At 41.4% G+C, this 27,758-nt stretch overlaps 2 protein-coding genes across 23 annotated transcripts in view; both read right to left on the bottom strand.

Annotated features, from left to right (window-relative positions):
* Positions 1 to 44: 44 nt before the first annotated feature.
* Positions 45 to 22,057, bottom strand: MELTF (melanotransferrin). Of its 2 annotated transcripts, XM_032986793.2 has the most exons (16): positions 20,499 to 22,057; positions 17,833 to 17,987; positions 14,044 to 14,143; positions 12,413 to 12,595; positions 11,951 to 12,107; positions 11,010 to 11,077; positions 10,029 to 10,216; positions 9,661 to 9,841; positions 8,577 to 8,728; positions 8,054 to 8,150; positions 7,051 to 7,245; positions 5,270 to 5,426; positions 2,544 to 2,611; positions 2,252 to 2,439; positions 1,233 to 1,431; positions 45 to 218 (listed from the first exon to the last, which is right to left on the bottom strand). In XM_032986793.2, exons 1-16 carry the CDS (start codon positions 20,542 to 20,544, stop codon positions 148 to 150), a joined length of 2,205 nt encoding a protein of 734 aa, XP_032842684.1. In that variant the 5' UTR covers positions 20,545 to 22,057; the 3' UTR covers positions 45 to 147. The 2 variants fall into 2 exon arrangements, with proteins under 2 accessions (XP_032842684.1, XP_009971726.2); XM_009973424.3 differs by having other exon boundaries at positions 45 to 1,431.
* A 1,353-nt stretch (positions 22,058 to 23,410) lies between these two features.
* DLG1 (discs large MAGUK scaffold protein 1) overlaps positions 23,411 to 27,758 on the bottom strand; it is a 165,898-nt gene continuing 161,550 nt past the window's right edge. For all 21 annotated transcript variants that reach the window (XM_032986796.2, XM_032986797.2, XM_032986799.2 and 18 more), the window contains one exon: positions 23,411 to 25,184. In XM_032986796.2, the coding sequence (XP_032842687.1) occupies positions 25,078 to 25,184 (107 nt within the window). In that variant the 3' untranslated portion in view covers positions 23,411 to 25,077. The remainder of the gene's footprint in view (positions 25,185 to 27,758) is intronic.

Below are 27,758 nucleotides of genomic sequence, written 5' to 3'. Positions count from 1 at the left end.
CTAACTTCCCAGAGAAAGTGAGCTATCAGGCTGAAGTCTAGATAAACTGTAATTACTTCTCATGTTTATTTCTTGTTTTCACTTATTTACATTATTATCTGGTTTTACCAGTTTTTTATCATGCCGAATGTCTTTTCATCCCAGGGATCATGGGGTGGTAGCTGTAGTCAGGAGGACGCTGCTTGCCAGCAGCACAGCAACATTTGTTGTTACTGCAGCTATGGATAAAAATAAAAACCCAATGCTACAAGCCAGCAGATACAGAAACAGGTAATCAGAGTTGAACTACTTTGTTTCACTAACAGCAGCAAATACAAGTTTCATGCACAGGCACTCAGGATAACCCATGTGGAAGGAGGACAGCCACAAGTTTCTTGGCGCATGGAATTAAAGATCACAGGGCAGATGACATCTCTCTCAAGCAGCGAGTACTGGTTGTGGAAAGTCAGTAAGCTCAGTGGATGCACACATTTGCCTTTGTCCTTTTCTCCTCCAAGTCTCTCTGGCCGCCTTCTTTGTCCAGTGACTTTGGAGATTCCCCCTACCTTCTTCTACTGGAACGTGGAGGACCTTGCCCATGGCAGAAGCTGTATTCTGGACCGCAGGTCATCTCTCTGTCCAAAGTCTGTCCATCCTCTGCGCACTTACCTCTTCTGGTAGCAGAGTTCAGGAGAAACTTGCCCCCAACAAAGGGTAGGATGGGATAAGCAGGGATGTAGGAATCTGATTGTAACCAGCCAGGAGGCCAGAGAGGATTCACTAGACAAGATTTCTGATACTGCCTTCCAAGATTCAGAAATTCTTCTACAGGTCAGAAACCCACTATCCCTCTAACAGTACCTGGGAATCCTCCAGCCCAGGGTGGTTCAACATCAGCAACGATGGCAAAGATGCTCCAGTTTTGGACTGACGTTGTAAACCATGCTGACACCATATTGCTGGCTTCTGCCCCAAATTCCACCCCATCCACGTGGACAGGGGCAGCTTCCAGTCCCACCCACTCCCCTGAGGAGGGAGTGCTGGTAGCACTTGCCCAGCAAAGAGGCAGGAAGAGGCATTGCAATGGTAGCACAACACGTTATCCACAGAGCAGCTTATCTGAAGAAATGGCGGTAGGGCAGAGGTGGCCTGGAAGTTGGCACTTGGGCCATGCTAGTCCAAGCCTTGTATCTGACAGAGAAGAAGAAGGGGAATGACACTAGTCAGGAGTAGGTATTGTCTGATCTTATTACCTGCCCCAGAGCACTGTGGTGCTTCCATCCCTTCAAGGGACTCAATATATTCACTCCCCAGCCATTCTGCGTATGTCCTCCTCTCTTCTACTGGCACGATCTCAACAGCAGAGTCCTTAAAGATCAAGTTTTTTCCTTGGAAAGCTGAAGAATCAAACATTTTGAATCCATTTCCATTGCTGCTATTTCCGAAGTAGTCCTAAAAACAATACAAAAATTCCAGTATTTTGCAAGATTAAGTGCCACGTTCCTCTCATACAACACGAAAGACATTAGGAACCGTTTTGTAGGTGAAAAGTTTATATACAACTTCAGAATCTCCCTTATGTATTTGCTTTTAGATGCTCCAGTAGATTAGACACAGAATTCTGCCACTGGCAATTTTAAGAAAAGCATTTGTGATTTTTGTTTTTTAGTTACTATCTGGAAAGAGCTGCATTTTGAAAAAATTCTTCTGTCTAAATATTGTTGTGTAATACAGGGTTTGGCTGCACAGGGATTACAGAAATAAATGAAGCTTGTCATGGAGATACTCAGTATTGCTTTTAAACTAGCTAAGTACAGTACTGACAGGAACCTAGCTGTGGCAGCCAGGCATGGTCTGCCTAGATGGTTTACCATGTACACGGCTGCAGCATAAATACATCCAGCAACATTCTGTTGCATTCCTAGGAAAATTCCAGGATGGAGAAGTGTTAGCATGTACTCCGTTTCTTGTAGACTTCAAAGTCATGCAGTTTGGGAAAATGTCTTAAGTTCTAGGAAAATTACTACTGAAACCAGTGTCTGGGCAAAAAGTTAAAATCCCTTGTGCATGAGGGTAGTGTTACTAGGAGAATTACACAGGCTGTATTTTACATTGTCCATCCCACTCCAACAACAGGGCTCTGCACAGTGCACATGCTGCCAATACCATGATGCAGGGAACATAATATGGCAGTATGGTTCTGCTGTCTTTATCCTTGGTCTGTGTTAGACAACACGTTAACTCCCCCATAGAATAAATGGATCATCATTACCTGGGCTTTGTCCAGCAGTCCATACAGAGCAAAAACACTTGTATCTGGGTGAACCATAATGGCCTGAGCTGGCACCTGAGCCAGGTGACACTCAGCAAACTGGGTGACTTCTGCACGGGCACCATTTGGACACAGTAACTGGAAATCACTGGACTTCAAGTTTTGGGCCCAACGATCAGTATTTTTACCTGGAAAAAGAAGCTGGTCATTGTCAGTCATTGAACGCTTTAGAGCAAAAAAGGTTCAAGAAAAGGAACTGAATTATAATAGAGAGATATGCAAAACTAAGTACCATCCGTGTTCTCAAACACTGTCGAGTGCTTGACAAAGGCCACATCCCCAGAGTCCTGTGCCAGGCACCTGTGGGAAATGAAATAAGAATTCAATTCAAAGCATCTTTATGTGAACCCCATTTTTTTTCTAATAACTGATAGGTTTAGAATTCAATTTTTCTTACATACATTCCTGCAAAGAAATGTACTGGACTCTAAGGCAATAAGTAAAACCAGAAGTGAAGCATCTTGAAAGGAGAGAAAACCAACATCTTTGCAATGTATTAAAACAATATTCTGAATTAAGAATTTTAGAAGAAGAATACAACAGGATTTTTTTAATTAAATATAGCTCAAGAAAGACAGAAAAACGTCAATATTAGATGAGCAAAGAAACAGAAAAGATGTGGTACTTGGTGAAATACTCCCCATCTACTAGCAGCAGCTTTCACTCCTTTTTAAACCATGTACAAAGTATATGTCATTAAGACTTTTAATAAAATCCTTTGAGTGCACAGCCGAAGAGTTTATCAAATTCTGCATATGTGCATGTGTGCACACTCGCACATATACTTTTTTTTTCCCTTTTATTTCCAAGGTAGAGTGACCTTGATGCTTGCGCAGCCACTGCTTTTACAGCCCTGCACACTGAAGATATCTAGTTGATCTAACTGCAGTTTCTAAGGGTACTGTTCCAGAACTAAGTTCAGTTTCCCCTAATTTTCTGAAGCATAAGTGGCCCAACATGCCAAGGGCACCCTAAAATCTCCTCTTCTACAAGCGTGTTATCCCATTCCAGAAGGTTTCAGGGTAAAGGTGTAGAACACCACACCTCTACCAGCATTTGCCATTTCCCACGTTATATTGTGGTGGCGTCTAGTGCATGATACAACAGATGGCACAGACTGCTAGGAGATTTTTGCTAGGCCTGAAATAAGAAGTCAGCAGACAGAAGAAATGCATGGCACTTGCTTCAGACAGCAAATCACACGTAAATAAAATCAAACTCAATTCAGTGAGCTGGGCGAGCTAGCAGAGAGATCTAACTTCCCAGGTATTTTGGGTAGGGTGTGCTTGCAGAGGATGTGTGGGTGGTATCTTGTAGTTTATTCTACAAGTGTTTTCAAGAAGTGTTTCCTAAAACAAGATGATGTAAAGCTGTAACTGAGCATGGTTTATGCAGTACAAAATGTGAGGGCAAGTTATTATTGCTAACAGTTACCAAAAATACGTCTATTCCACATGTACCTGCTTTAACATGAGCAGTTATAATCAAAGGTCTTGTCACCATGTGGCTGACACTGTCATGCCTGAGGACTCGGTAGGTGCTGTTCAGTGCATTCCCCATCAGAAAAGGCTGTTCCCAACAGACTTTTCAGTACTCTGCACAGTTTAATCCAGTGCAAACAGTGAATTATACACAAACTGAATGACCTCTCATACCTCTAGTCAGGTTAGTCTGAAGATATCCAGAACAGAAGGAATCTGGAAATCTGAGGCTGCATTTTAAGCTCATGTCAGCCAACTTCCGCAGGTCATTCTTCTTTCAGAGGGGATCACCTAAGCACCACAGCTAGACCCAACCCTACCTTGCAGAAATTTGTGACCCTCCATTTTTCACTCAAATCCTAACCTTCTAGACACCTAAAACTTTGCGTATTGCTCAACGAATTAAACATTTTTTTAAAAAAAGTGATCTCCACATAAAGTTTGGGCTGTATGGGCCCTGTTAACAAATGCACAACCTTAGAATATAAGCAAGGCTCATACAGCCTATAACAGCACTTGTTTATTCCTTCGGTGACTGGTAGCCAGCTCTGTTAATCCATGAAGTACAGCAGAGGATCTGGAGTTTGCCTGCAAGGCATGGACCACAGCTGAGCAGCTGGACACAACTAAATAGATTTGCAAAAAGTAGTTATTTAAAGACTAGCACTTCAACATTTAACAGGCAGCTGCTGTTAAAGTCTCCTCCCCTGAAGGAAAAAGACCGCTCGCTGCCAGCTCTGTTACACGCACCATTACCTTCAGAGGTGAAGGTCAGGAAAAGGAAGTGTTACACTACTAAGAGTTTCATAGTCTTTGGGTATGGCCCCATGTGTACATGTCTGCTGTTACACAAAGTATTTATGCAATTTTTTACCGTTTCCCCCCTGTGCCTTTAACAAACACTGCTTTAAAGAAGATCTGATAGTTGAACATTGATCATAGTCATTTGTGCTCTTCAAAAACTTACCTTCACATACAGCCACCAACCAGTAAGGACAGTGAGGCCCCATTCCCCTCACTAGCCTGCCATGCTGAGCATGCACTCACCGCAGACAGATACTGGCTACTATTTGCCTGCTTCCCCACTAAAGCTCTTTATGGATGACCCAACCATTCAGAGTGGCAGACGGTCTGTCACACTAGATTAAAGCAAGACTGGAGACGGACGACAATCCACTTGGTCCTCACTAGGTAGGTGCCTATGGCTCTGTAAACAGAGACATGGATTTGGCTGGTGGTAATCTGGCTGGCTGCGGGCCAGGGAGCGGGCAAAAGGCTTGGCATGACCTAATGTGATGCCTTATGACATACCTGTATTGCTGAAGGCATCTGGGGACACATTCAATTACGGCACATGATATCTAACTGTAGCAACAGAAACTACTTTTTGCTGACTGGGGTGGAAAATAGTTCCCCTTTGCACTCTTTGCATTTTGATAAGCTGACAGACTAAATAAGAGCCCTATGTATTAATTACCTGAAGGCTCCACTGTAGCTGTAATAACGTTCTTGGCTACTTGCACTGCATTTATTGTTTCCACTATCATCTCCAATACACAGTTGACAGAGTTCTGGTGGGTAATTGTCCTGTTCAGCTGAGGGCACGCAGCTGGCAGAGAAAAACTCACTCACAGCTAGGGAAGGAAAGACAAACCCATGTAAGTAGTGAAAAGTGCGAGCTCTTCGAAAGAAAGGTAGTTACACTGTAATGAAATTATAACCAATGCAGGTTTCAGTAGACCAATAGAACCATGAGTTACAGCTGCCTTCCTGTAATTCACAAACTACAACTTTTAAAATATTTTCAAAGCACCACTTAGTTGATTATGTAATGAAACAAAAGAGCTTCCTGGGAGATAAGAAATAGGCAAGCAAAATTTGAATCTGGAGTCCTGTGGTCACAGATCCTTTGCCTGTTATGCTACACTGCTCCACTACTAAATACTGTTTGAAAAAAATGCAGTAAAATTCAGGACAGGGATGAATCAATCACTGCAGTGACATGTCAGAGCTGGAAGTACCATTTAGCAGGGATATGTCTGTATAGACAATGTGAGTTTCTGTGACTATCTTATTACTGATAGCTGACTTGGGTCAATATCCTCAAGCAAATGCTGAGACAGACAAGTGCGAAAGCAGGATTTTCATGATAAGCTTAAAGTTGATTAAACACAAAAAGCAATGGACTCTTCAAATAAATTTCTGAAAACTGGAATAAACCTTCTGTAGTTTGATACACTGGAGGCCAGGGCTGCCACTGAGATGAATCTGGACAGGCTGGAAAAACAGGATGACAGAAACCTCAAAGTTCAACAGAGGAGAATGCAGAATCCTGGTTTTAGGATAGAACAAGACTGTGAAAGGCTGAGGACTAGCAGGCTGAAAAGCAGCCCTGCAAGAAAAGGACCTGGGGATCCTGATGGACAACAAGTTGACCAAGAGTCAGCAGTGTGCTTTTGTGCCTGTGAAGGCTAATGGCATACTGGGTTGTATTAGTGGAGCAGCCAGGGGAAATGATCATTCTACTCTGACACCTGTACCAAGTTTTGAGCTTCCAGTGGTAGAAAGACATTGACATCCTACAACAAATACAGTGGAAGGAGGGTAGGATGCTCAGAGGGCTGGAGCACATCACATACCAGGCTGACAGCTGGGTTTGGTCAGCCCAGAGGTAAGACAACTAGCAGTGTATTGCTGTCCTCATTTAAACAGTGGGCTTCTCAAGAACACCAAGCCAGACCCTTCTCAGAGATGGAGAGCAAAAGCACAAGAAGCAACAGACTGAAGTTACAAGGAGGAAAATTCTGATTAGATACAAGAAAAAAATTCTTTATATGAAGGATGGTCAAACACTAGGACAGGTGTCCAGCAAGGTCATCTGTAATCTCCATCCTAGGAGTTACACAGAGCCTGCCTGGACATAGCCCTGGGCAATCTGATCTAACGTGCTTTGAGCAGTTGGTTGGACTGGGTGACCTCCACAGGTTGGAAGGGTCCAACCTAAATTGGCCAGCAATTTTGTGATAAAAGAAAGAGGGAAAGGAATACTTTCGTGCTAGATGTAACATTCTCACTATGACCACTCCATTTATCTACTCTGGTGGCAAACTTAAAATTTCAGATCTTTACACTGAAAACACAACACCCCTTCACAAACAGGTGCTTAATATAGAGCTATGCAATAGCAAATTACTTCCCTAATGAAAGTTTATAGTTAGACTGTTACTGCATTTTTGACATGTAATACTGTTGTCTTACCTTGAGGAATATTACAGTCTCTGGTCTTAATAATGCCCCTCTTAATTAGCATACCAATGGGGATATTCCATCCAGCAGTTCTCCCCAGTCCTGTGTGGCAAGACTTCTTCCCTTTCAGGTCACTGATGGTGAATGCATTGGACTGATTTCGTTTCACCAATACCACAGCATAGTATGCACTGCTGTTGTCATCAGCTTGCAGAAAAAAACCAAAATGCATTACAGCTTCCTTTAAGCATTCCCACTGCTTAATGATCATCTACAGATCCATTACACTTAGATGGTGCCAACTTTAATTGCACCAACAATCAGCAAGGCAAGAATTATGAATGTACATGTAATTATTCTTCACTTCTACTACTTCACAATGTTGCATTCACTTATAGCCTGTATATTGGTACTGCTATGCACTGGAATTGAATAATCTAGAGAAGAACATGGAAGTGTTCTTGTTAACATCAGATCTTATCCCCCTGAAAAACAATATTTGGGTCATTAGTGACCTGTCAAAACTGCTTTAAGAAGTTACTTTTAGGGGAAAACTCAAACCTGTATTAAAATTTCCATGAGTTTTGCAGCATATTGAAATTATGCCTCAGTGACACAATGCCCACAAGTCCTCTTTTCATCCGTGACTCTGAAGTAGCCACACTGACAGGAAGAATTTATTTCTAACTAGAATCTACTGCGTAATTTATGTATTTTTGTTTGTGTTAAAAGTATTTTGATTTTGTGAAATTTTTTTTTTCCATTGTAAATATTTTTTTTTGCGGAATTGAAAAGACAAATAAAGAGGTACAAGACTCAAAACCGCCAGAAACTCACTGTGGGAACCCATCCCATATTTATTTCCTCCTCTGTCTGTAACAGGAGGATAGTAATTCTCATTTCCTTTGAAAACAGTTTTCCCAACAGGGCTACAGAACAGAAGCTGTGCTTTTAGAACCATTTTTAAACAACCTGGAAAAATAAGGTCTATATTTATGTTTCCTGACCTTCTTACCAGAGTAACTTTCTCCAGCAGCTGGTACAAGGCCGTATGTCTTCCCAGCTGTGTAAATATCAGCTCCACCCAGAACTACAGCATCACATTCTTTTTTCTGAAAAATAAAATAAAATTTGGGATTTCTGTGAAAAAACAGCAGATACCTTCCCTGTTACAATGACAACACCTCTAGCATCGTACTTGCTGTATCTCAGAGGGCAAGTCTGACAGCAGAAGAGCAATACACTGCTACAGAAACTCCCCAAAACCTGCATAAAGCATCATCAGTGAAATGGGGACAGGAGATTTCATACATACAGGCTTGAGTTAGATGGGCAACAGTGGCCTGATCACAACTGAATATCATCAGGGTTCAGGCCCATCCATACCATGTGAGCTACAGATCACCTTCCTGAAATCCAGTATTGCTATTGGTCACCAAAGTGCGTATCTCTCTGATCCTACCTAGCCAGCAGATCCTGCCTACCCATTAGCAGCTGGTGTTAATCTGGTTTATTGCACAAGGTTTGTAGCAGCCTACCTGGATCAGCTCCATGCACTGTTCCTTTGTCTTGGCTGAAATACACTGAATTGCTGGTTTCAAATTCTTTTTCTTAAAGGCAATGGCCATTTCACCACATTTCCAAATCTCCTCAGTGGATACAACACACCAGTTCAGGCTTTCTGGTAATGCTGCACAAAATTAGAAAGCAAATAAGACAGTTCATTTTCTTTGTAACAGACAAGGAGGGATACCCACTGCCCACTGTCACGTATATACCACACGTTATTAAAAATGTTTACTTCTGTGTTTCTCTCCATCTCAGACATGCACCTGATGAGCAACCACAGAGGTCTCCAGATGAGTGGTATATCCACACTTCAAACCTATCCACAGAGAAGGAACAAGAACTACAATTGCTGACCATTAAGTGCGGCCACAGTGTGTTAGCTGAGTGCTGCAAAACACCACCCTGAACACAGGCATCCTCACAGCTGACAGTCACTGAGCAATGCCCAGAAGTGACAACTCTGGGAGCTGGAGGGCTCTGCCACAGCACAGAGGATGTCTGGGAGGCTCAGTTGCCACGATTATTAATCTTTTTAAGGCAGGGATTTTTACAACTTGTGTTTCTGTCTGCCAGAACACACAGCAAGTCATTTCTGCATCCTTCCAATAGTATTAAAGGCTGTTAACACTTCAAGAAAGGGCAGCTGAAGGTTTCTTCAGCTTCTGGAAGAAACTGTCTGCTAGGAACCCACTCATCCCTTCTTTACAGACTACCTGAGGATTTACACAGCAACATATTACTATTTCCCTTTGTTAGCAGGTAAGAAGTGGAGTACTGGGTAGCAGTAGCAATGTACCAGATTAATGTTTCTCACACAGCAAAAAGGGTCGAAAATGCCTGCATCTTACAACACAGTGGGCCAATTTGCACAGGAAAGCATTGTGCAACGTGACACCGTTTCTAGGTCAAAAAGTGACCTTTCTCCATACTCAAAGATTAGGCTGGCACCTTGCCGTAAACCTCCAAGAGTCAGAAGAAAATAAAGCACAATAGATTGTCTCTTATCAGCTATCTTTGTTCTTGGTTATGAATAAGAATCTAAAGACAACTTACTGTTGGGATTGCAGCTCAGGGCTTGCATGGCATGAAGATACTCATCACCCAGCCATGCCTGGTAATTCTGAGCTGTGATTGCAACAAGCTCTGTTGTGGCGTCTCTGAACAGAAGATTCTGGGCACCGTAGGCTGCGGAGTCAAACATCTGAAACTTGGTGCCTACCCCATTAAATCTCTGCTGTTGTGTTAAAGAAAGAAAAAAAGCAGTTGTCACACATCCCTCCCTCTACTGGGATGTGTGACATGCCATACCCCTTCAAACCCCACAGAGCTGAAGGTGCCCAGATATCCTGTCTTCAATTCAGCTAGACGGGTGGGAGAATCCCTCTAAAATGCAACACACTGATGACAAAACGGTGTCCTACTTGTCCCTGGTTCAGGAGCTGGAAGACGACTGTCCCATCTGCGTCAGGCCGCACGACCACGGCACGAGCTGGGATTCGGGCCAGGTGGCAGGTTCTCCACTCTGTCACATCAGCTGTGCTGCCATTGCGGCACAGAAGCTTGAAGTCCTGGGAGCGAAGCCGCTGGGCCCACGAAGAAAGACTTCTTCCTGAAATCAGACAGAACATGCTTATGGAACAGACATCAGGTGGGGCTGACGCTTCTGGCTCCATCTCTGCTCTAAGCATCACATGCACACGTGGAGCAGAACACACATCTCCTGAGCATCTGTGAACAAATCCTGATGATGTATCCCATGCATCTGCATGATCCTTTAGTCCTGTACCTCTGGTAAGACCATAAACAGCTTAATACTTGTGAGACTGCACTGAACTGTACTGGGGTCTGCAGCAGTATCATGAGCATCCCTAAGTCTAGGCTCACATGCAACATCTGTTGTTGGTTTGTTTTGTTTTGGTTTTTTTTTTTTTTTTTTTTTGTTGGTTGGTTGTGTTTTTTTTCCCCCCTATAAATGATGGTCAGGCAGGCCCATGATATTAAAGTATTGTTATGTTCAAGATAGATTTCACGAAGTTCCAGATAGGGCAGGCCACATCTTGTGAACTTTCTGCTAGTCTCTGATGAAATCCCTGGGTAGGCAGGAGCAATGTAACAGCACAGGTCTGTATAAAACTAAGAGTTTAGTGCTGTTTAAGCTATCTTTCCAGAAGAAGCTTAAGATCCCACCTTTAACCCTTACTGAAACTGTCAAGCATTTAAAAAAAAAAAAAATCATCACATGGACTCCTCTATCTCCTGGTATATACATCTGTGGGTACATCTGTTTTAACTATTAGAGCACTTTTGGCCAATTCTTCAACTCAAACGAAATCAAACATTTGACATTATACTGTCATTACAGACCTTGCAGCCACTATTGAACAAGCTTCTGGATTACTCACCATCTGTATTTTCAGGCACTGTGCTGTGCTTCACAAAAGCGACTTCTCCAGCACCTTCAGCCAAACACCTAATAAATATAAATCCAATCATGAAGATACATTACAAAGCACAGCTCCCATGCACTGGACACTGCCAGCTGACAGCCAGAGGGCTGTATGCTACATTCCATCAGCCACAGACACTGACTTATTCCCTTGTACTGAGAGTTTTGCTCAAGGCAGAGACTAGTGGCTGTTAGAGCATGAAGTAAACTATCACTGTCATTTGGTGAACACGGACAAGATGTTCAGTGCTGCCTGGGACAAACACCATGACCTTCTTCGTCCAGGAGAGTTCTCTAAAGCAGTTGCACAATCCTTTGGGGAATGCACAGAGAGAAGCAAGTGTTTCACACAAGCAAATTCTGCCCTTGCTTGGTTGGTGCAATTACTCAGGGACTGGGAGCTGCAACATAGCACACAGACAGGGAGAAGGGAAATAAGGTAAAGATTGCTATGCAAGAATGGAGGGAAGAGCAACTCAATAATTCAGTGCAACTGAGGTGGGATGACTGAAATAGCTGAGTAGGGCAGCAGTTCAGCTCCGAGACTCCAAGGATTATCAGGTTTTACTGAGAAAGATACAACTTGCCGAAACAAACACTCAGACTTGTGTTAGCAGCTGCTGGACTGAGCAAACAGCAATGGGATTTCTCTGCCCAGTGTAAGTGCCAAGTATCTATCTGAGCTTAATACTCAGGTATTAATACCTGAAACAGTGGGTTTAGAATTATTTCTGTTCAGTCTCTAGGTTTAAAGCATGGTTGTCGTAACACAACAGCAGATTTTCTAACAAGATCAACAGAAGATCTCTGGCTTCAGTTTCCTATCAGTGAGGCCTGGACATGATGGCTGTAGATAGAGCACAGAGATCGAAAAATTGAGAGCACCATGATTCTTACCTGAAAGCCCCACTGTAGTTATAATATCGCTCTTGGGAACTTTGTTTGCATTTGTTCTGCCCAGCCGAATCCCCTTTGCAGAGCTGACAGAGGGATTTGGGATAGTTTACACCATTTGCTCCAGGAACACAGCTTGCATTGAAATAGTCACTTACAGCTAAATGTGAAATTAGAGTGAGAAATTTTTAACAATGCGTAAACAAGATCCTACAATCTTATTTTAACACATCACCACAGTACATCTCTAAAAACACTTAGAACGGATAAGTCATTTTGTTCTTAAAAGATGGTTTGCCAAGTTTTAAAAAAAATCCTGCAGTCTTCATCAGACCTACATCAGGTCTATTCCATCTTACAAGGGGCATCAAAGCCAAGGAACAAAGCAGCAGCTAGAACCACACATTTCTGACCACACACAGGGTCCCAAGACCATATGGAAGGGCACTGTCCTGTAACTCTTACCTTTCGGAAGGTCACACCCCATTGCTGCCAGGCGCCCGCTGTCCATTAGATAGCCCACCGGCACATCCCAGCCTGCAGTTCTGTTGATGCCCGTGTGACATGACCTGACACCCTTCAAGCTGTTGATGGTGATGTTGGAGCTCTTCCTTACCACAGCCACGGCATAATAGGAAGTCCCAATCTCTGCAGCACAGGAAGCAACCAAAGTAGCCTCGCAGCAGGATTACAGTGACATACACTGATTTGTGGCCTCTTGTGGCTCCCCTGCCCACAGGCAAGTCACATTGTTCACATCCTTGGTGAGAACCTGCTGACTGTGAGTCCTCCACTATCTTTTCAGCGTGAAATGTCTTACTTAAAGGCCACAGGCAATCTGCTCTAACTTTGAAGGTCACCTGTTCTGGTTTCAGCTGGGATAGAGTTAATTTTTCTTAGTAGCTAGAATAGTGCTGTGGTTTGGATTCAGTATGGGATTTGGTATGAAACCAGTAATTAATTGTAAAAAAAAAAAAAATAAAATTATTCCCCCTTTGTCAACTAATTTGATCTTAATTTTGGCACAGCATAGCCAGTTAATGTCACTGGAGCACCACAGTTATTTAATTCACATTATTTTGCAGTTTGATATAACTCATAGAGACAACAGTTTAGGGTCTGAAGTCACCATAAGGTCATTCAATCTGACTTTATTTAGATCAGAAATCATTAAACTCCATACACTTTTATCTGATTTGAGCTCATAACCTGACTAATGGTGATAGCCAACCTCTGGATCATGAGGCCCATTTGGTTTTGAGAATCTGAAGCTCAGTTCCCTTGCCAGGGTCATGATGTGGTTAACAGGGGGCTGGGGGGCTGCTGCAGGTGATCCAAGTCCCTGCGGACTGAGCCCAACAGGCACTTCTGTGGATGCCTTGGCCACATCACACTAAGACCCAGTTGCAAACCAAATCCAGTTCTATCTCACAGCAGAGTGGTGGGATACCAGTGCCTGCAGACTTCTTCCAGAGCTGCTCCTTCCCTTGGGTCTCTGAAAGCTATGGGGGACATCTTCCAGCTCTGAACTACACAAACATGTTGATACCAAGCCCTTAGTCGGGATGACAAGCCACCACTGAATTATTGTCTCTGTCTTGAAAGGAACTCGAAGCTTAAGGACACCCAGATAAGGAATAGAATCTATCCCTTCCTTTCTTCCAGCAGGTAGCAGATAATCATATACACTATTAAAATAAAATGTAACTATTCTAATTTATGGGACTGAGAGATAAATCCAGTAACAACTTATGCTTTGCAATTCATTAACTTAGCTGCAAAGCATGGAACAGAGAAGATAGTAAGCAGTAAGACAGTACAAAAAAACCCAAACCAAACCAAAAAAGAACCCAACAAACTTATCACAGGAGCAGCTATTTTGACCTAACTGTTTCGGGACAGACTCTGCCACGGCCCTGTGTATCCTCTTTCCCTGACACACCCTGTCCAGGACAGGAACATCCAAGAGGGAACCTGACCATTACCCACTGTTTAGAATCTTCAAGAGGAGGACCCCAAAATAAAATGGAAACAGTAAAATTGCATACGAAAAAGCTTGTATTAAGTGATGTAAAAGTTATTTAGTCAGAGTATACCTTGATCATATACTTCCCCAACCACAGGCTTCAGACCATGCTCTTTTCCAGCCTGGTAAATCAAACGGCCATCCAGTGTCACTGCATCTGCCAAATCATCCTGTGCAGACACAAGGGCAGAATCTATGTTGAAGCTTAATTATCAGTATTTCTCAACAGCCAGAGGCAGAGTACCCGTTAAAGTAGGAGAAGAGGCCCCTTAATCTGTATCTGTGAGTTTTCTTTTCTCCAAAAAGTTCTTTTAAGGGCACTCAAATTTCTGAAGAACGATTACCAAGAGAGATTTTAGAACTTCAAAACCACCTCCCTTCAGAAATAACACAGAAACCATCCCCGGACCATGATGGCCTCGCTAGTCTTCATAGTCCAAAGGAATCTTAGAAATGGATCCTGTAGCTCTGTGACGAATCTTAAGGCCCATCAATTTGGAGTTTCATTCACCTCTATAGCTAGTGCCCCAAAGCTTGAAGAGTTAAATAAAATAAATATATTTTTGAGGTCATACACAGATAGTTTGAACTAGTCTTCTGGGGCACTAGATTGGTCAAATCTAAATGGCAAAGTGTACTCAAAAGCAACTTTAAAGCATGCTGGCTCGTACCCCAGCAAACAGCCACACATTTGGGGAGAGGGGGAGCAGATGACACTGTATTTCGGAGAAAGCATCGAAAAAGACTGTCCGAAGTGAGGGAACACAAATCTGGGGCATCCACTGCTGGGAAGGTGTCCAACAATACTCTGCAGCTGACTGTAACACCTATCTGGCTGGAATCCTGCTGCGGGTGCAGGACTGCTCTGGATAGCGCGGGATAGGCCTTCCTGCAGCAGCCGGGACTAGGGAACCGCTACACACAGCGCTGAGCAGCTGAACCCGGCTCTGCACACTGAACCTGCTGCAAGCCAGGAGAGGGCACCTTGCACAGAGACAAGATACTGCTGAGAAAATAATCAGCAGCTTGACCTTTTGCATTTGTAAGCTGATTCCAAGTTTCTTATCAGTTTGCTTAACCTCCGGCTTGGCACTGGAGGCGGGTAATTTAGTTTCCCATCCCTTGGCAGTTTGCTGAGCATTGGTCAGGGTACCGCTAGGACTATGCTGCCTAATATACCACAACAATTTCCCCCAGGCTGAGCTGCATAACAAGCTTGAAAAACGTTTAAGGGATCATGTGAGAGCATAGGTAATACATTGATGTTGACACCTAAATCAGATTTGAAGTTGCCATGTAATTTGAAATATTCTACTTATTTGGCTCAAGGGAGAAAAAAATACTCTATTCATTAATTAGCTGATACAATAGATGTACCGAGACTTGCTTCTCACGCATGAGAGCTGAACAAAGTTCCAAGGAAACACAGAGAGGAGTTAGGGTTGGAAGATATTTGCATCTTAGAGAATGGACACAATCTTTCTGGAATAAATAGATCTGATACTCTACTGATACTCTACTGGTGAGAGCCAAAGCACAGGACAACAGTTTAGGGAATCAAATATGGCCCGTTGTTTAGAAGGGACACCTGACAGTGAGAGGAAGAAGAGAAGCTGGGAGTTGTAAGTACCTTAACCTCACAGAGAACAAAATGAGCCTCTAGAATTGGTGGCAGACAGCAAACAGCACAGATAAAATGGGAAGGGCCAGCCACAGAAGACAAGGACTGTATTACATGGACATATTTCTACGTGAGATAGCACTTTCCTGAGGGGAAAGCTGAGCCTTTAAGCTCTGTTTAGCAGAAGTGGCTCCTATCAATAGCTTGTTTATAAATAACAGTGTATAATTAACAGCACAAGGCAGAAAAAAATGCCTATTATTGTATTAAACATGAAGTAGTTCACAGACTACAGACTTCTCCTTTAAATGCATACAATCACTGCTGAGGCAGCATATCAACAACAGTGTGGGGTTTTGTTTTTGTTTTTTCTTTTTTTTTAGCAAGTATTTGACAATACATTTAGCAAAAGTAAAGGATTATTCCACATACGAATTTTTGGTAAGGATATGTGTGATAGTAATACCCTGGTTAATTATTTTCAGAGGGACTTTACTCCTGTGTGTCAGCATTTGAGAATCACTTACGGAATTGTTTAAAGACTTGCTGAAGAATAGCTCTGGTCACACTAAATATTGTTAGGTTCCCTGGTTTAATATTTAGACATTTTTCAATTTTTAAACACCTTCAACAAAAAAAGGTTTTTTACCTTATCCATGTGCTAACACATTCACAGGACTAAGTCCGAGTTATGCAGTGTTATAAAACAGCATATCTCTACCTCTTCAGCCATTGCATCCCACTCCTTTTTTTGGCCTCAAAGAGCAGAGTTCAGTGCGGATATGGACTCAGGGGTTCCACACAGTCCTACGTAGAGTAGGCCAGCTTAAACATTTAGTAGATTATTAGCACATGAAAAAAGAGGTCCCAAGGACCAAGGCTCATCAGAAGCCTTGCAGTGGAAATTCATTTTATCGGAAAGCTACGTACTCATGCTATCCACCTGCAGCTTTCCGAGTTCAGCTAATCAAGTTTTATAGGAATATATATTTCCAAATGCAATTCTATGTGCACTGTATTTCAGAAGCAGACACTCATCAGCCCTTCTAATAACCTGCTTTGCAGAGTCTAACTCTGCAGTCAAGTGGTTTTAAGAAGATCTGACATTAGAAAGTGTTTCCTGTCTAATCCCAAGGTAAGATCCACATATGTATTGGTATCTGCTCCTAACATTCTTCAATACAGTCTTGATTCCTTTTCTCAGTAAGAGTATTTATCAAGAGGCAATGTGGTAGTTTTAGCAGCCAGACAACCCTTCTGCTTCTGCTGACAAAAAATTACAAGATACCAATTTCTGAAATTTGTTCCCTTTTTTCTGGCCACACAACCACCTGCCTCGTCTCCCTTCAAACTACTCTGCCAGGCCTCATTTCCTGGCTCTGAACTTCTTGTCCTTGACGAGCTGCATTTCCTATACAAAATCCTGATTTTTGGGCATGTCAACACAGGATACACAAAGAATATTATTTATTAATAGAGGCAACATTAATACGTCCTCTCCTTTCCCTCACATTCTGCCAGTGAAGGTGACCACAACTACCTGCCTCTACACTTCCTCCAATATCCACTTGTTGCCTCCCACCTCCTCCTAAGGAGAGAATTATCTTCCATACATCATTTTGCAAAGCCACATATTTACAGTCTTTAAAATCTTTCCAAGAGCTGTGCTCTTTTTGGAAACTGAGCATGCTCTGGGCAGCTGAATTAATACAGCAGGGTTTGTGTGCCCTTTTTGCTCACCCTACTTGCTGCTTTGTACTCTGGTATTAGGAGATTTGATTTGGCTTTATGCTTGTCTCATCTGTATACACAGCAATTTCCATGATGGGACCCCGAAATGGGAATTTGATCCAGAGCTTATCCAAATACAATCTACTTACAGGCTCAGCAGCACAGCTTTAGCTACTGTCTGCATCTTATAGCTCCATCCCTTCTTAAATATCTGCTAAATAAATCTGACAATTCCCAAATCAAAGATTAGCTTTTGGGAGGAAATATTTAAGACCTTTGCTCTGTTCCTAATCACTGGCCATGTGACCAGCACAACAGACAACACAGGACCATTCTGACATTCATACATATACCTTTATGACTTCTTAAAAAAATATATGCTTTGATTTTTCAGAGACATAAATGCCAGGAAGCATATGGTCAGCTGCCTGGATCATCAGACACTCACCACAGAGCTGTGTACTAGGTACAGGGGGAAATTAAATCAATGAGACTGCTGTCACTCACCTTGATCATCTGTGTACAGTTAGCAGCTGACCCCGCCTCTGTACACTGCAGAGGGGGAAGGATGCCAGCCCTACTGAAGGCCTGACTCATTTCATTACACTTGGAAAGTTCTTTCTCAGAGACAGTGCACCACCGGATATGTTCCAGGCTGAGAGCTGCAAACACAATACCAAGAGAAAAACATAAAACATATCAGTGCCTTTGTAACAAAGCTTATCATTTAAAGGTTCCTGAATAGCCAACCTTTCATTCTGTTCCTCCTCCCAAAACAGAAAGAAATCAGGGCTCTTTCAACAGTGAGTCTTCAGAAATAGTTCCCACTTTCATTTGAATGTACATGAATACTGAAGTTTTTTGGACTGGAAACCTGAGTTGGACTAAGGATAGGCTCAGACTCATACTGAAACCCAATGGCATTTGTTTCTGACATAAGAAATGAACACAGAATAGGTCAGGGCATCCAGACTGCTCTTAAAACCTTGAAGAATACCTCATCTTTTCTCAAGTAAAAAATGTTTACAGTGATTATTTAAAATGATACGCTACAAAACCACAGAGACTGTCCAAAGACAACTCTGCCTCAAGAATTGCTAGTTAGTATTTGCAGTCCTGCTCCAGCCCTTTTTGGTCTGAACAAGAAAAGCCATCTTAGGTGCTCAAGAGCCTTGCCATTAGGCTTATTACAAAAACTAGAAAAGTAAACTTGTCCCTTCAAAACACTCTTTCATAAGTGGCCATTTCCACAGTCATGAAAAGGGGAAGGCTGTTCCATGAATGAAAAGACTCAAGTTTAGTAGTGGAGATTCCACTGATCAGTGAAGAAATGTGTCTTTCAGCAGGCCCAAATGCCACCCTTCTAAGTGCCAAAGCTCCAAACTCTCTGTTGTTTTTATAAGGATATGTCATTATGCACAAATGGTGCAGCTGTACATAAAATGCATATGCAAGCATGGTTTATGCTGATAAACAGGTACAGATCATTTTTGTAAGCAGGGGACACCACATTCCACTGCTTTTCTACAATTTTGTTTTTTAAGTTGGAATCTTCTGTAAATTATTTGTCACGCGTTTTTCTAAAAGCTCTAGCTGGCCCTCTACTTCCCTACCACTGTCATGCAGTTGAGACAGCACATTTAACTTTGTAAGTTAAAATTACTCTGTTAGTGCTCAATAGTAATCACGCACATTTTCTGACTTAGTGGCTGCAAACTTAACAAGATGGTGGGTGTCAGAAAGCTTGTTTTGCACCCGGATACTGAAACAGAGGGTTTGGCTTGCTGTCCCACTGCAACTCAGAGCCAGCTCTACTGCTGTCAACAAACATTAAGTCAGACTTGGAAAGCTTACTGGAAGTTTTCATGGCAGCATGTGCTAGTAGAGGGAGAAACAACTGTCCACCTCTGAGTTGAAGGAATTATGAGAAGCGCAACGGCTAGAAAAAGGTCACCTCACAGAAACTTATCATCTCCCTGGCCGAAATTTTCAGCATTAATTTCTTGAGGCAGGAAGAAGAGCCTATGTTTTCATTGATAAAGGTTTTGGGGTTTTTCTTCTAAACACAAGCGAATGGAAATTAAATTGGGGTCTCAGCATCTCATGTAAGTATGGCAAAGTGCCACTCTTCAGCCTCCGCATTCTGGTTTTACATATAAACACACAGGAGATAATGCATGAATTGTATGAAGAAATTATTAGCCATATACACCTAAAACATTAAACAAATCTCATTTGGTTCTGTATTCAGCCAGAATAGTGAAACAGAATAAATCTGTTGCTTTTTCCTCACTCATCTAAAAGAGGTAATTAGTTTGTCCTTTTCCAAACTGTTGAACTTTGTTCTAGAGGAAAGCCAGATCCCAGGCAATTTCCTGTTTCCTTCTTTACAAGTCAACCCACCTGAAGTGGGCTTGAGCACAGACAAGGTCTGTACTGAGACTCTCTTCCTACTGCCAACCAAGAACACCCTAAAACAGAAGATCAGTATCTGAACCCCAGTTTATTCACAATTTCGGCCCTTCTGTATATCTGTAGATATACATAAAGCATGAAATGGCAGGAGCTGACAACTTCCATTTGAAATACGGCAAACGTCCAATTGACTGCTTTGCTGAAAGCAACAGTACTACACTGTATAACTTCTTACCAAATGGCCAACACAGATATTAATACACTATCAAGGGCTTTCAACAGAAACAATTAAAAAAAATATATAAACTAGGGTCTTTTTGAAGAACTATAGAGTGCTTCAGAAATGGCATCTACATCTTCAGTGAAATTAAAAGCATTCACCATTAGAATTTGGGAGTGAAAGGAGAAAGCCAACATGTTGCACAGAGCGTGACAAGTGGAATAAGGCAATTATTTCTATTTTTACAAAATAAATGTGATAGAACTGTTCACACTTGTGAGAAACAGACACCGTTGAACCAAAAGAAGCAGATGCATGCTGAGGAAACACAACATTTGACACCAATGAGTCAAGACACATACATGGTGTTCAACACAGCTATTTCTACTCCTTTTCTATTTTTCCTGTTCTTTCTTTTTTTCTTTTCCTATCCACATGAGATTAGTTCTGAAATGGTTCAAGTTTCCCTTTGCCCTCTCACATAGGAGTCAACCCCAAAGATACCAGGCCACAGCAAAAGGTTTTGGAGAACACTTACCAGCATGAAAGAAGAGAAGATAGAAGACATTTCTGGAGCTCTTCATGGTGCAAATTTTGGGATTTGTGTTTTTTCCAGCCTTCAGAACACCCAGAGATCACCACTTCTGCATGTGTGCTCTCCCCAGCCTGCTCTTCGGTGAAAATCAGCAGCATCCAATTGTAGGTGCACTTTGTTCAACAGTTTATCTTGCTTACCTTTGCACATGCCACCTCATAATGACTCCAGGGAAAAAAAAGCCTACCTCTCTTCACACTGCCTCTATGCCTGCAAAAAAATCCAGACTAGGAAATTGCAAAATAGCTGAGGCACCAATGAGGTTGTTACTCCTTTAGCACCACCTATGGACTTAAACAGCTACACACTGACTCACAGGCATAAGGCAGGGCTGTGTAAAGAAATCTAAATTTTTAGTACAAGTTCTATGTATTTCCTATGTGTTGGGGCTCAGGGAGCAAAAGTCAATCCAAGCTAAGCACTTTATCTGACAGAGCTGATGGTCACTTTTTCTGCCACATTCTCAGCGTTGTCAGGAATTCCATAAAGCCATAACAAGAAGACCAGGCCTTTAAAATAGTGAAGCCTGTACACTCTACAGGTGGTACAGTGCGTGCTATGAGCACATCTCCTGAAATTTAATAGCAAGTGCTTCGAAATAGCTGAAGTAGTTTCTTTTTTAAAGGTTTTAGAGAAAGCCCATGAAGGCTTTTCTCTCCCAGAAAGAGTAAACACTCTGCTGACAGTAGCTCTGTTAAAAGCTGCTGTGACTTTTAGAGTAGCTTTCACAGAGCAACACTCAATTGTGCTGCCCTTTTCTTCATTTCTCATTAGTCTAAGAACTGCAGCTGCCTGTACCACTTTGTTTAGATAAAAGCCATTTAATGCTGCTTTGCTCTGCTGACTGCCATTTCTCAGCTCAGCACCCAGCCACCAGAAAAAGAACAGCTGTGCACTGCCATGAACCCCACACACACATCTTTACCAGCTTCTACTGAGAGCATGCACAAAAACAATCATATGCATCCTTCAGACAGTCTATATGCATGGTTGCTTTCAGGAGTTACTTAGCTTCTTGATTGCAATTTGGCCAGGCTGCTAGCTTTAACACCTACTAGCACCTGTAAGACAACAGCTGAGTTTAAGTCAATTAATTGCTATTTCAAGTTTAGAACTTCAAAAAAATAGATAATGATGCCTCCAGACCTTCTTAAAAAAAACCCTTATGGCTAAACTCTGATTCTTGGCTGCCTAGACTACCTGGAATTAGTCACTCCTTTGTTATCTAAAGTGCTAAAGAATGACCCAGCACCACTGGAGTCCTTCGAAATTTCTGGAAGGATCCATTATTCTGATCCCTCCTGTGCCCTTCCCACTGGCCAGATTAACCTCTCAAGCCCTCTGATGTTTGCAGCAAGGCTTACATACATACGTAGATGAAAAGACTGATGCACAGTCCTAGAACCAGTTGCTGAAGACTGCAAGGGCAAGATTAATAAGAAATTAATTTAGTACCAGGCCTTTCCCGTGGCTCCTCTGATCCTCTACAGGGAAGGCAGAGGAAACCCTTTTTGTACAGGAAGCCTATTCTGAATGCAACCGCCTCTAAACTATCATACAAGCACAGTTTGTGAAAATTTAGCTCTTTTTCTACTTTATTCATAGCTCTATGAATATCTATGCTTTAATAAGATATTAAATTTCTTAACCTAAATAATAATAGAGAGCAGCAAATACTTCATCAAGCATGCTTCTGTATAGCAGTTACAAATAGTTGGGTTAGCAGGCAGGGAAGAAAACCCACATTGCCTCCACTGGGCCAGCAAAAGTAGGATGGTAATGCACCAGTTTTATGCCATTTGGATTTCCTAATTACCCTAGCTGTTAAATTGTAAGCCTTAAGAGAAATACGCATATTGTAAAATGTATCTTTAAAATACAGAAAGTAAAGTGTAGCCAAGAAACAAAGACATATCAGCAGCCAATACAGGTAAAATGAGATCCAGAGAAACACTCATTAATGCAAATTCCTAAAAATTACAAGATAAAACAAGTCAACTAGAAGCATCAGGGCTGTTAGAATCAACTTTTCTGCCAGGACTTAAGGGCAACATCCAAAACAAACAAAACCAGAAATGCAAAGATACCCCAGAGTCCTTTGGGTTTTCTTGATCCAAGACTTGGTTTCACTCTAGCATGACAACTGTGCAAGGTAAGTTCTGCGGACTTCAGTCTAAGTGTAGTATTCGGTGACATCTGGCAAGTATATGACAAACATCTGGGAGAGAATTTCTGTGAAACTTAGATACTCCGATATATGAAAGTGTCATTTCTCACACATCTACTCAGCTAAACAGGATTCTTTCTGATGGGTTAAAAAAAGAGGTCAGAAAAAAAGTGTATACAATACAGAAATCTCAAATGTTATCATGATTTGCATATTTGATAGCTGAGATTTAGATCATTTTATTTTTTTTTAAAGTTGGTCTATTTTAAGATGTCCCACTACATGCCTCAGATAATCAGTCACTTTCAGAGGCAGACTACAGCACGCTTTTAGCTCTTTTAAAAATTTATGACATTATTTATCAGAAGTTGCATCGATCTTACACACCTTGCACTTGCATAGACAGGAATCTCAGAAGGATAGCACATCTACTTCACTAAGCTAGAAAAACAAAAATTTTGGGCCATACACCAGCTACTTACACTCACTGTAAATCTTACAAGCATTCTACATAACAGCAATATTTGTGCTCCAAGTTTAAACCTGTTCTTAATGTAATAACTTCACTGGCCCCAATCTGGTCACCAGTGTTCCTCTAGCACCTCATTTTCATTTACAGCCTGAGTCAATTATTTTAAAATGCTACAACACTTGTATTTCTTTTGATTAAAAACACACTTGACAAATATATTGTACAATAAAGTTTATTAGCTGTTCTCCTCTTTCTAACAAATGGAATGGATAGTGTTGATAATTCTTTACAAACCAAAGCTAATTTGGTCGTGTAACTGCCCCGTGACTGTCGTTAAGTACACCCCTCTTATAAACAATCAAGTTTTAAAACAAGCAATGGCAGGTACCAAATAATACCGGAATTAGAGAATTTCATTACTGAAGGTAGTTCCATGTTTTGGTACAACGTATTTATAACATTCAGCACACAAGTTTGTGCATTGCAAATGGAAGATCTTGTGCCTACGCAATCTGAAATGAACATGTACAGAAAAATAAAATGCATTCTTGACTCTGAATTCTCCCTTTGGTTAAGACATGCATATTACAAGGGGCTGGTGGGGAAGGACAAACACCTGAAACTCTGTAGAAAAGAGGAGAACTTGCATGTATTTTTTTCTTGTAACTAATATTCCCTGGGCTTTATGCCCAGCCACCATAGCCCATTTGATTTCTCATGATTAAGGAAGGTAAATTCTAATTTGTATTTTTATTTAAAACAAAAAGCTAGGAGTAGGTGGTAAAAGAAAAATATATATTTTATATATATATATTTATACGTGTGCGCAACTATGTAAAGAAAATAATTCCCATAGTTACAGAGTTTAGTTAAAGAAAGTTTAATATATATATATTTATTATAACAAAATAGGCAGTTATTGTGGGTAAAATACTCATTAAAATCTGACCCCTAAGAACACACACATTTTTAGGCTATGAATCATTCTCTCATTACCCTAATGACCATCTCTGCAGCTGTTTTCTGTATTACTGCCAATGGAAATCTGGCATTCCTCAGAAAAATACAAGGTTTCCTAGCACCTAAACTTATTTTAGGCTCAAAAAGTGTGATGACCATTATCTATAAACAATTTCTGTAAGACACTATAAATAGTGTTTCATGAGGAAGATTAAAAACATTACACATCTTTGTCCCTAGCAATTTTATTGGCAAAAAATGAAAAAATAGATTATAAGAATACCCATATGAAATTATGAAGATGAATATCCCTTGAGGAGTAGTAATGGGAGTTAATGAAAATGTTAACTCAAAATCTGAAAGTTTCTCTCTAACTGCCTGGAAAGAAAGAAAGAAAAACAAAAAAACCACAACCACAACAACAAAAAAACCTGTGAGAATAAAATTTAACGCAGAAAATAAGACCTGAAATTGATTGCCCTGACCAAACCATGTTATTAAAGTTAAGCGTGCAAAGTTACTCATGATTTACAACTTCCTTGAATACAACTTTTCTTTCAATTGTTATGAAATTTTAAAAGAACGTCTATAAAGCTTTTTTGAAAAATCTTTGAAAGTTACTTTCCCTTAAACATTAAGGAATTTTACCAAGCAATTCCCTCCCACCCCCACCCCAAACTAATAGCTGGTCAGGCCATTCCATTGTCATGTTTGAAAAATGGCAAACCAACAACACACAATAATACAAATTATTTAAACTAAGAGAGACACCAAATATAAAGCATTATGGGAACTGCAGAATGTGATGGTTAGGGTATGAACCACGCTGGAAAGAACTAGAGGCAGGCTCCACTGGAAGGGCTTAAGAGTCGTCAGATGTAGTAGGTGATGTCAGTTAGAAAATGAAAAATAAAAATCTGTTTTCATAATTTTTCCTTTGCTGGAACCCAGATGTAAGGCCCAGACTGTTCCTCTATGATCTGTTTCACTTGGTTGTAGATTTCTTCCAGCGTGTCTCCTTGGACAATAGCTGCAAAACATAATGTGGCAATCAGCAATCATCCTTCCTAGCTCCGTACAGAAACCAAGATGTTCCAAGCCAAGCTGTTCTCTTCTCTCAGAGGCAAGAGGATTTTAGATTGCTGAAGGAATGGACCCATTCCTTCAGCAATCTAAACGAGATTTCTCGTTTCTGTGCTGGAGTGAAGCACGTTGTTGATGACACTGCAGGATACACAAAGCACCATCTCTCCCACTCAGAGGCTTGGGGTTAGGAAGCGGTTTTCACTTTACTACAAGTATACACATACAACTGAGACCTTTTTTTGCTTTTCCTAACCACATGTTAGAAATTGCCTGAGTCAATTTGCATCCTCCGGTATTCTTTTTGGTCCAACTTTCATGTGTGTTTCCAACACAACAAGGCAAGACAGAATACAGGGCTGCATGCTCATGCAGTCATAATTAGGCTTGGTGTAATGCAGACTGGTGAACTCAGCTGGATCCTGAAACTTCATAGCAAGGCTGGCTGACCTTGGGATTTCTACCTGCGAGCACTACCTTTGCTTTTGGCCAAAATGAGGAGGAACTCATGGAGTTTATTGCCCAGACAACAGATTGAAGTTCTATAGACAATAGGCTTCCTTATATAGTTAAAAGTGCAATTTATATTCAGATGGTTTAAGTTAGATATATTTGCCCCAAGACTAGAAAAAAAATTGGAAATCAGCCAATATGGATGTGTTCTGACATATCAGAGTAAAGTACTGTCTGGTAAAAATGAAGATGAAGCTTGAGCTGTTCTCACCACACTTCACCCTGAAAGCAATGACCGTGAGATAGTAACATCTTTTTAACTAGGATCACCACTTCCAATCACTTCTTGATAATCCAAGAAACAAAGTTTAGCATGAAAGATAATTTTGGAGGCAGGCCAGACTCACTCTTTTGTGCATTAATATATTACTGCTGCTTCTGAGCTTTGCTTTCATGCAAATTACTTTTTATTCCTTCTCATCATTCCCATCCCTTAAAAACTTTCTGCCTATCTGCAGCCCATTGTCTTAGTGCCTGTGGGAGGAGGCTGTTCAGCTGTTATAGGTCAAGTATAATATTCACAGCACAACAGTGCATTAGAAAGATTTAGAAATGTGTTTGCAATGCAAGTGGCCGTAAGCTTCACGATCTATCTTCTTTCCAGCTATGTTTAACCACACCTCTTCCAAAGCTCAATACCCTCAGAAAATGGATGTGCTCTTCATGTGCTTCAGTGCAAAGTTTAAGTCTGTTTAAACTTAACCTGCTGATGAAGTTGATTTCACTTACCCCACACGATGTGGTATTTTTTAACAGATCAAGGAATGTTCACACATTCTGTTTTACGACCTGATTCATATGGGTGGCAGTCTCCAAATTGTAAGTAGTAAGTGTGATTTGTAATGTCTTCAGGTCTCTCAAACAGATTCAGAAAAGGATTTCTGGCCTGAACTGGATTATCAAGGACAGAAACCTGACCATTGCTATCTTCCTTTATCAACACGCCCTATACTTTTAAGAAGAAACATGGCCCTGAATACTAGAGTGCTTAAAAAAGCCCATAGGTTTTTGAAACGCCTTATGTCCCTTATTTTCCTGATAAAGTGTCTTATATAATGCTCCGAGACAGCCTAAGAGAATAACAGCTACGAACTAAATATTTAATTAATATCAACTAAAATAAAGTCATTTGTTTCCTGAACAAACCTGACCCATTTGCAAGTCACTTGGTAATGGACTCTATAATAGGAAGGATTTGCAGTATATGTTGAGAGTCCCGTAACTTTCTGGGTGCGGACAGATAAGAGTGCTATGGGAAGAGTGGGAGAGCTGGATGCAGTACTGGGATAAACGGACAGCTGCGAGGTAGCAGAGAGGGAGGGAGTCAAACTAAATGGGATTGACTCAAGTTGTGCGTTGTGTGGGTAGCACACAATGTGGAGAACAAGGCAGCGGGAAGACTGGGGCAAGCAGTCTACTGCTTCCTCTGTCTTCCTCCCAGATGAAGCCACCATCCCTTCCTGTGTCTCTGCCCAGGTGCAGACTGTTGCATCTGCAGCTCTGCCCACGTAAGACGTGGAAAAAGGATGGGCACAGGAGTCATGTCACAGAAAGGAGGTGAATGGGGCAGCAAACACTGAAACACGGCAAAAGAGAAGGTAACAGGAAGGAAAGGGGTGAGCGTCTATCTAGGACAGGAATAGGGGAGGCTCATTTCTGTCCTGAAGATCCTGACTTGATCATCTCCTCCTACTGCAAGCCACAATGCAAACAACTGGCACAGTCTGAGTGCTTGCAGCCCATCCCTTGCTGTGACAGTTTGGTCTGTGGCATGCACAAATCTGATTTGCTAGAGTACCATAATGCATATGGCTTAATTAATTACAATAATTCTTTACTCCCTCATTTAAAAAAAAAAAAAAAAATGGAAATTATTCATTTTCTACAGGGAGCTTTGCTGGGCACTCTCAGCTCTGCAAATAAAAAGCTTGAAGTGTACAATGTATCAACAAAGCAAGCATCTGTATTACAATACCTAGGAAAATGGTAGGAAGTCTCACAGCTTTTA

Source organism: Tyto alba, unplaced genomic scaffold, assembly GCF_018691265.1.
Source record: "Tyto alba isolate M040663 unplaced genomic scaffold, T.alba_DEE_v4.0 Super-Scaffold_10, whole genome shotgun sequence".
NCBI classification, from domain to species: Eukaryota; Metazoa; Chordata; class Aves; order Strigiformes; family Tytonidae; genus Tyto; species Tyto alba.
This window is presented reverse-complemented; position numbering and strand designations above follow the sequence as displayed.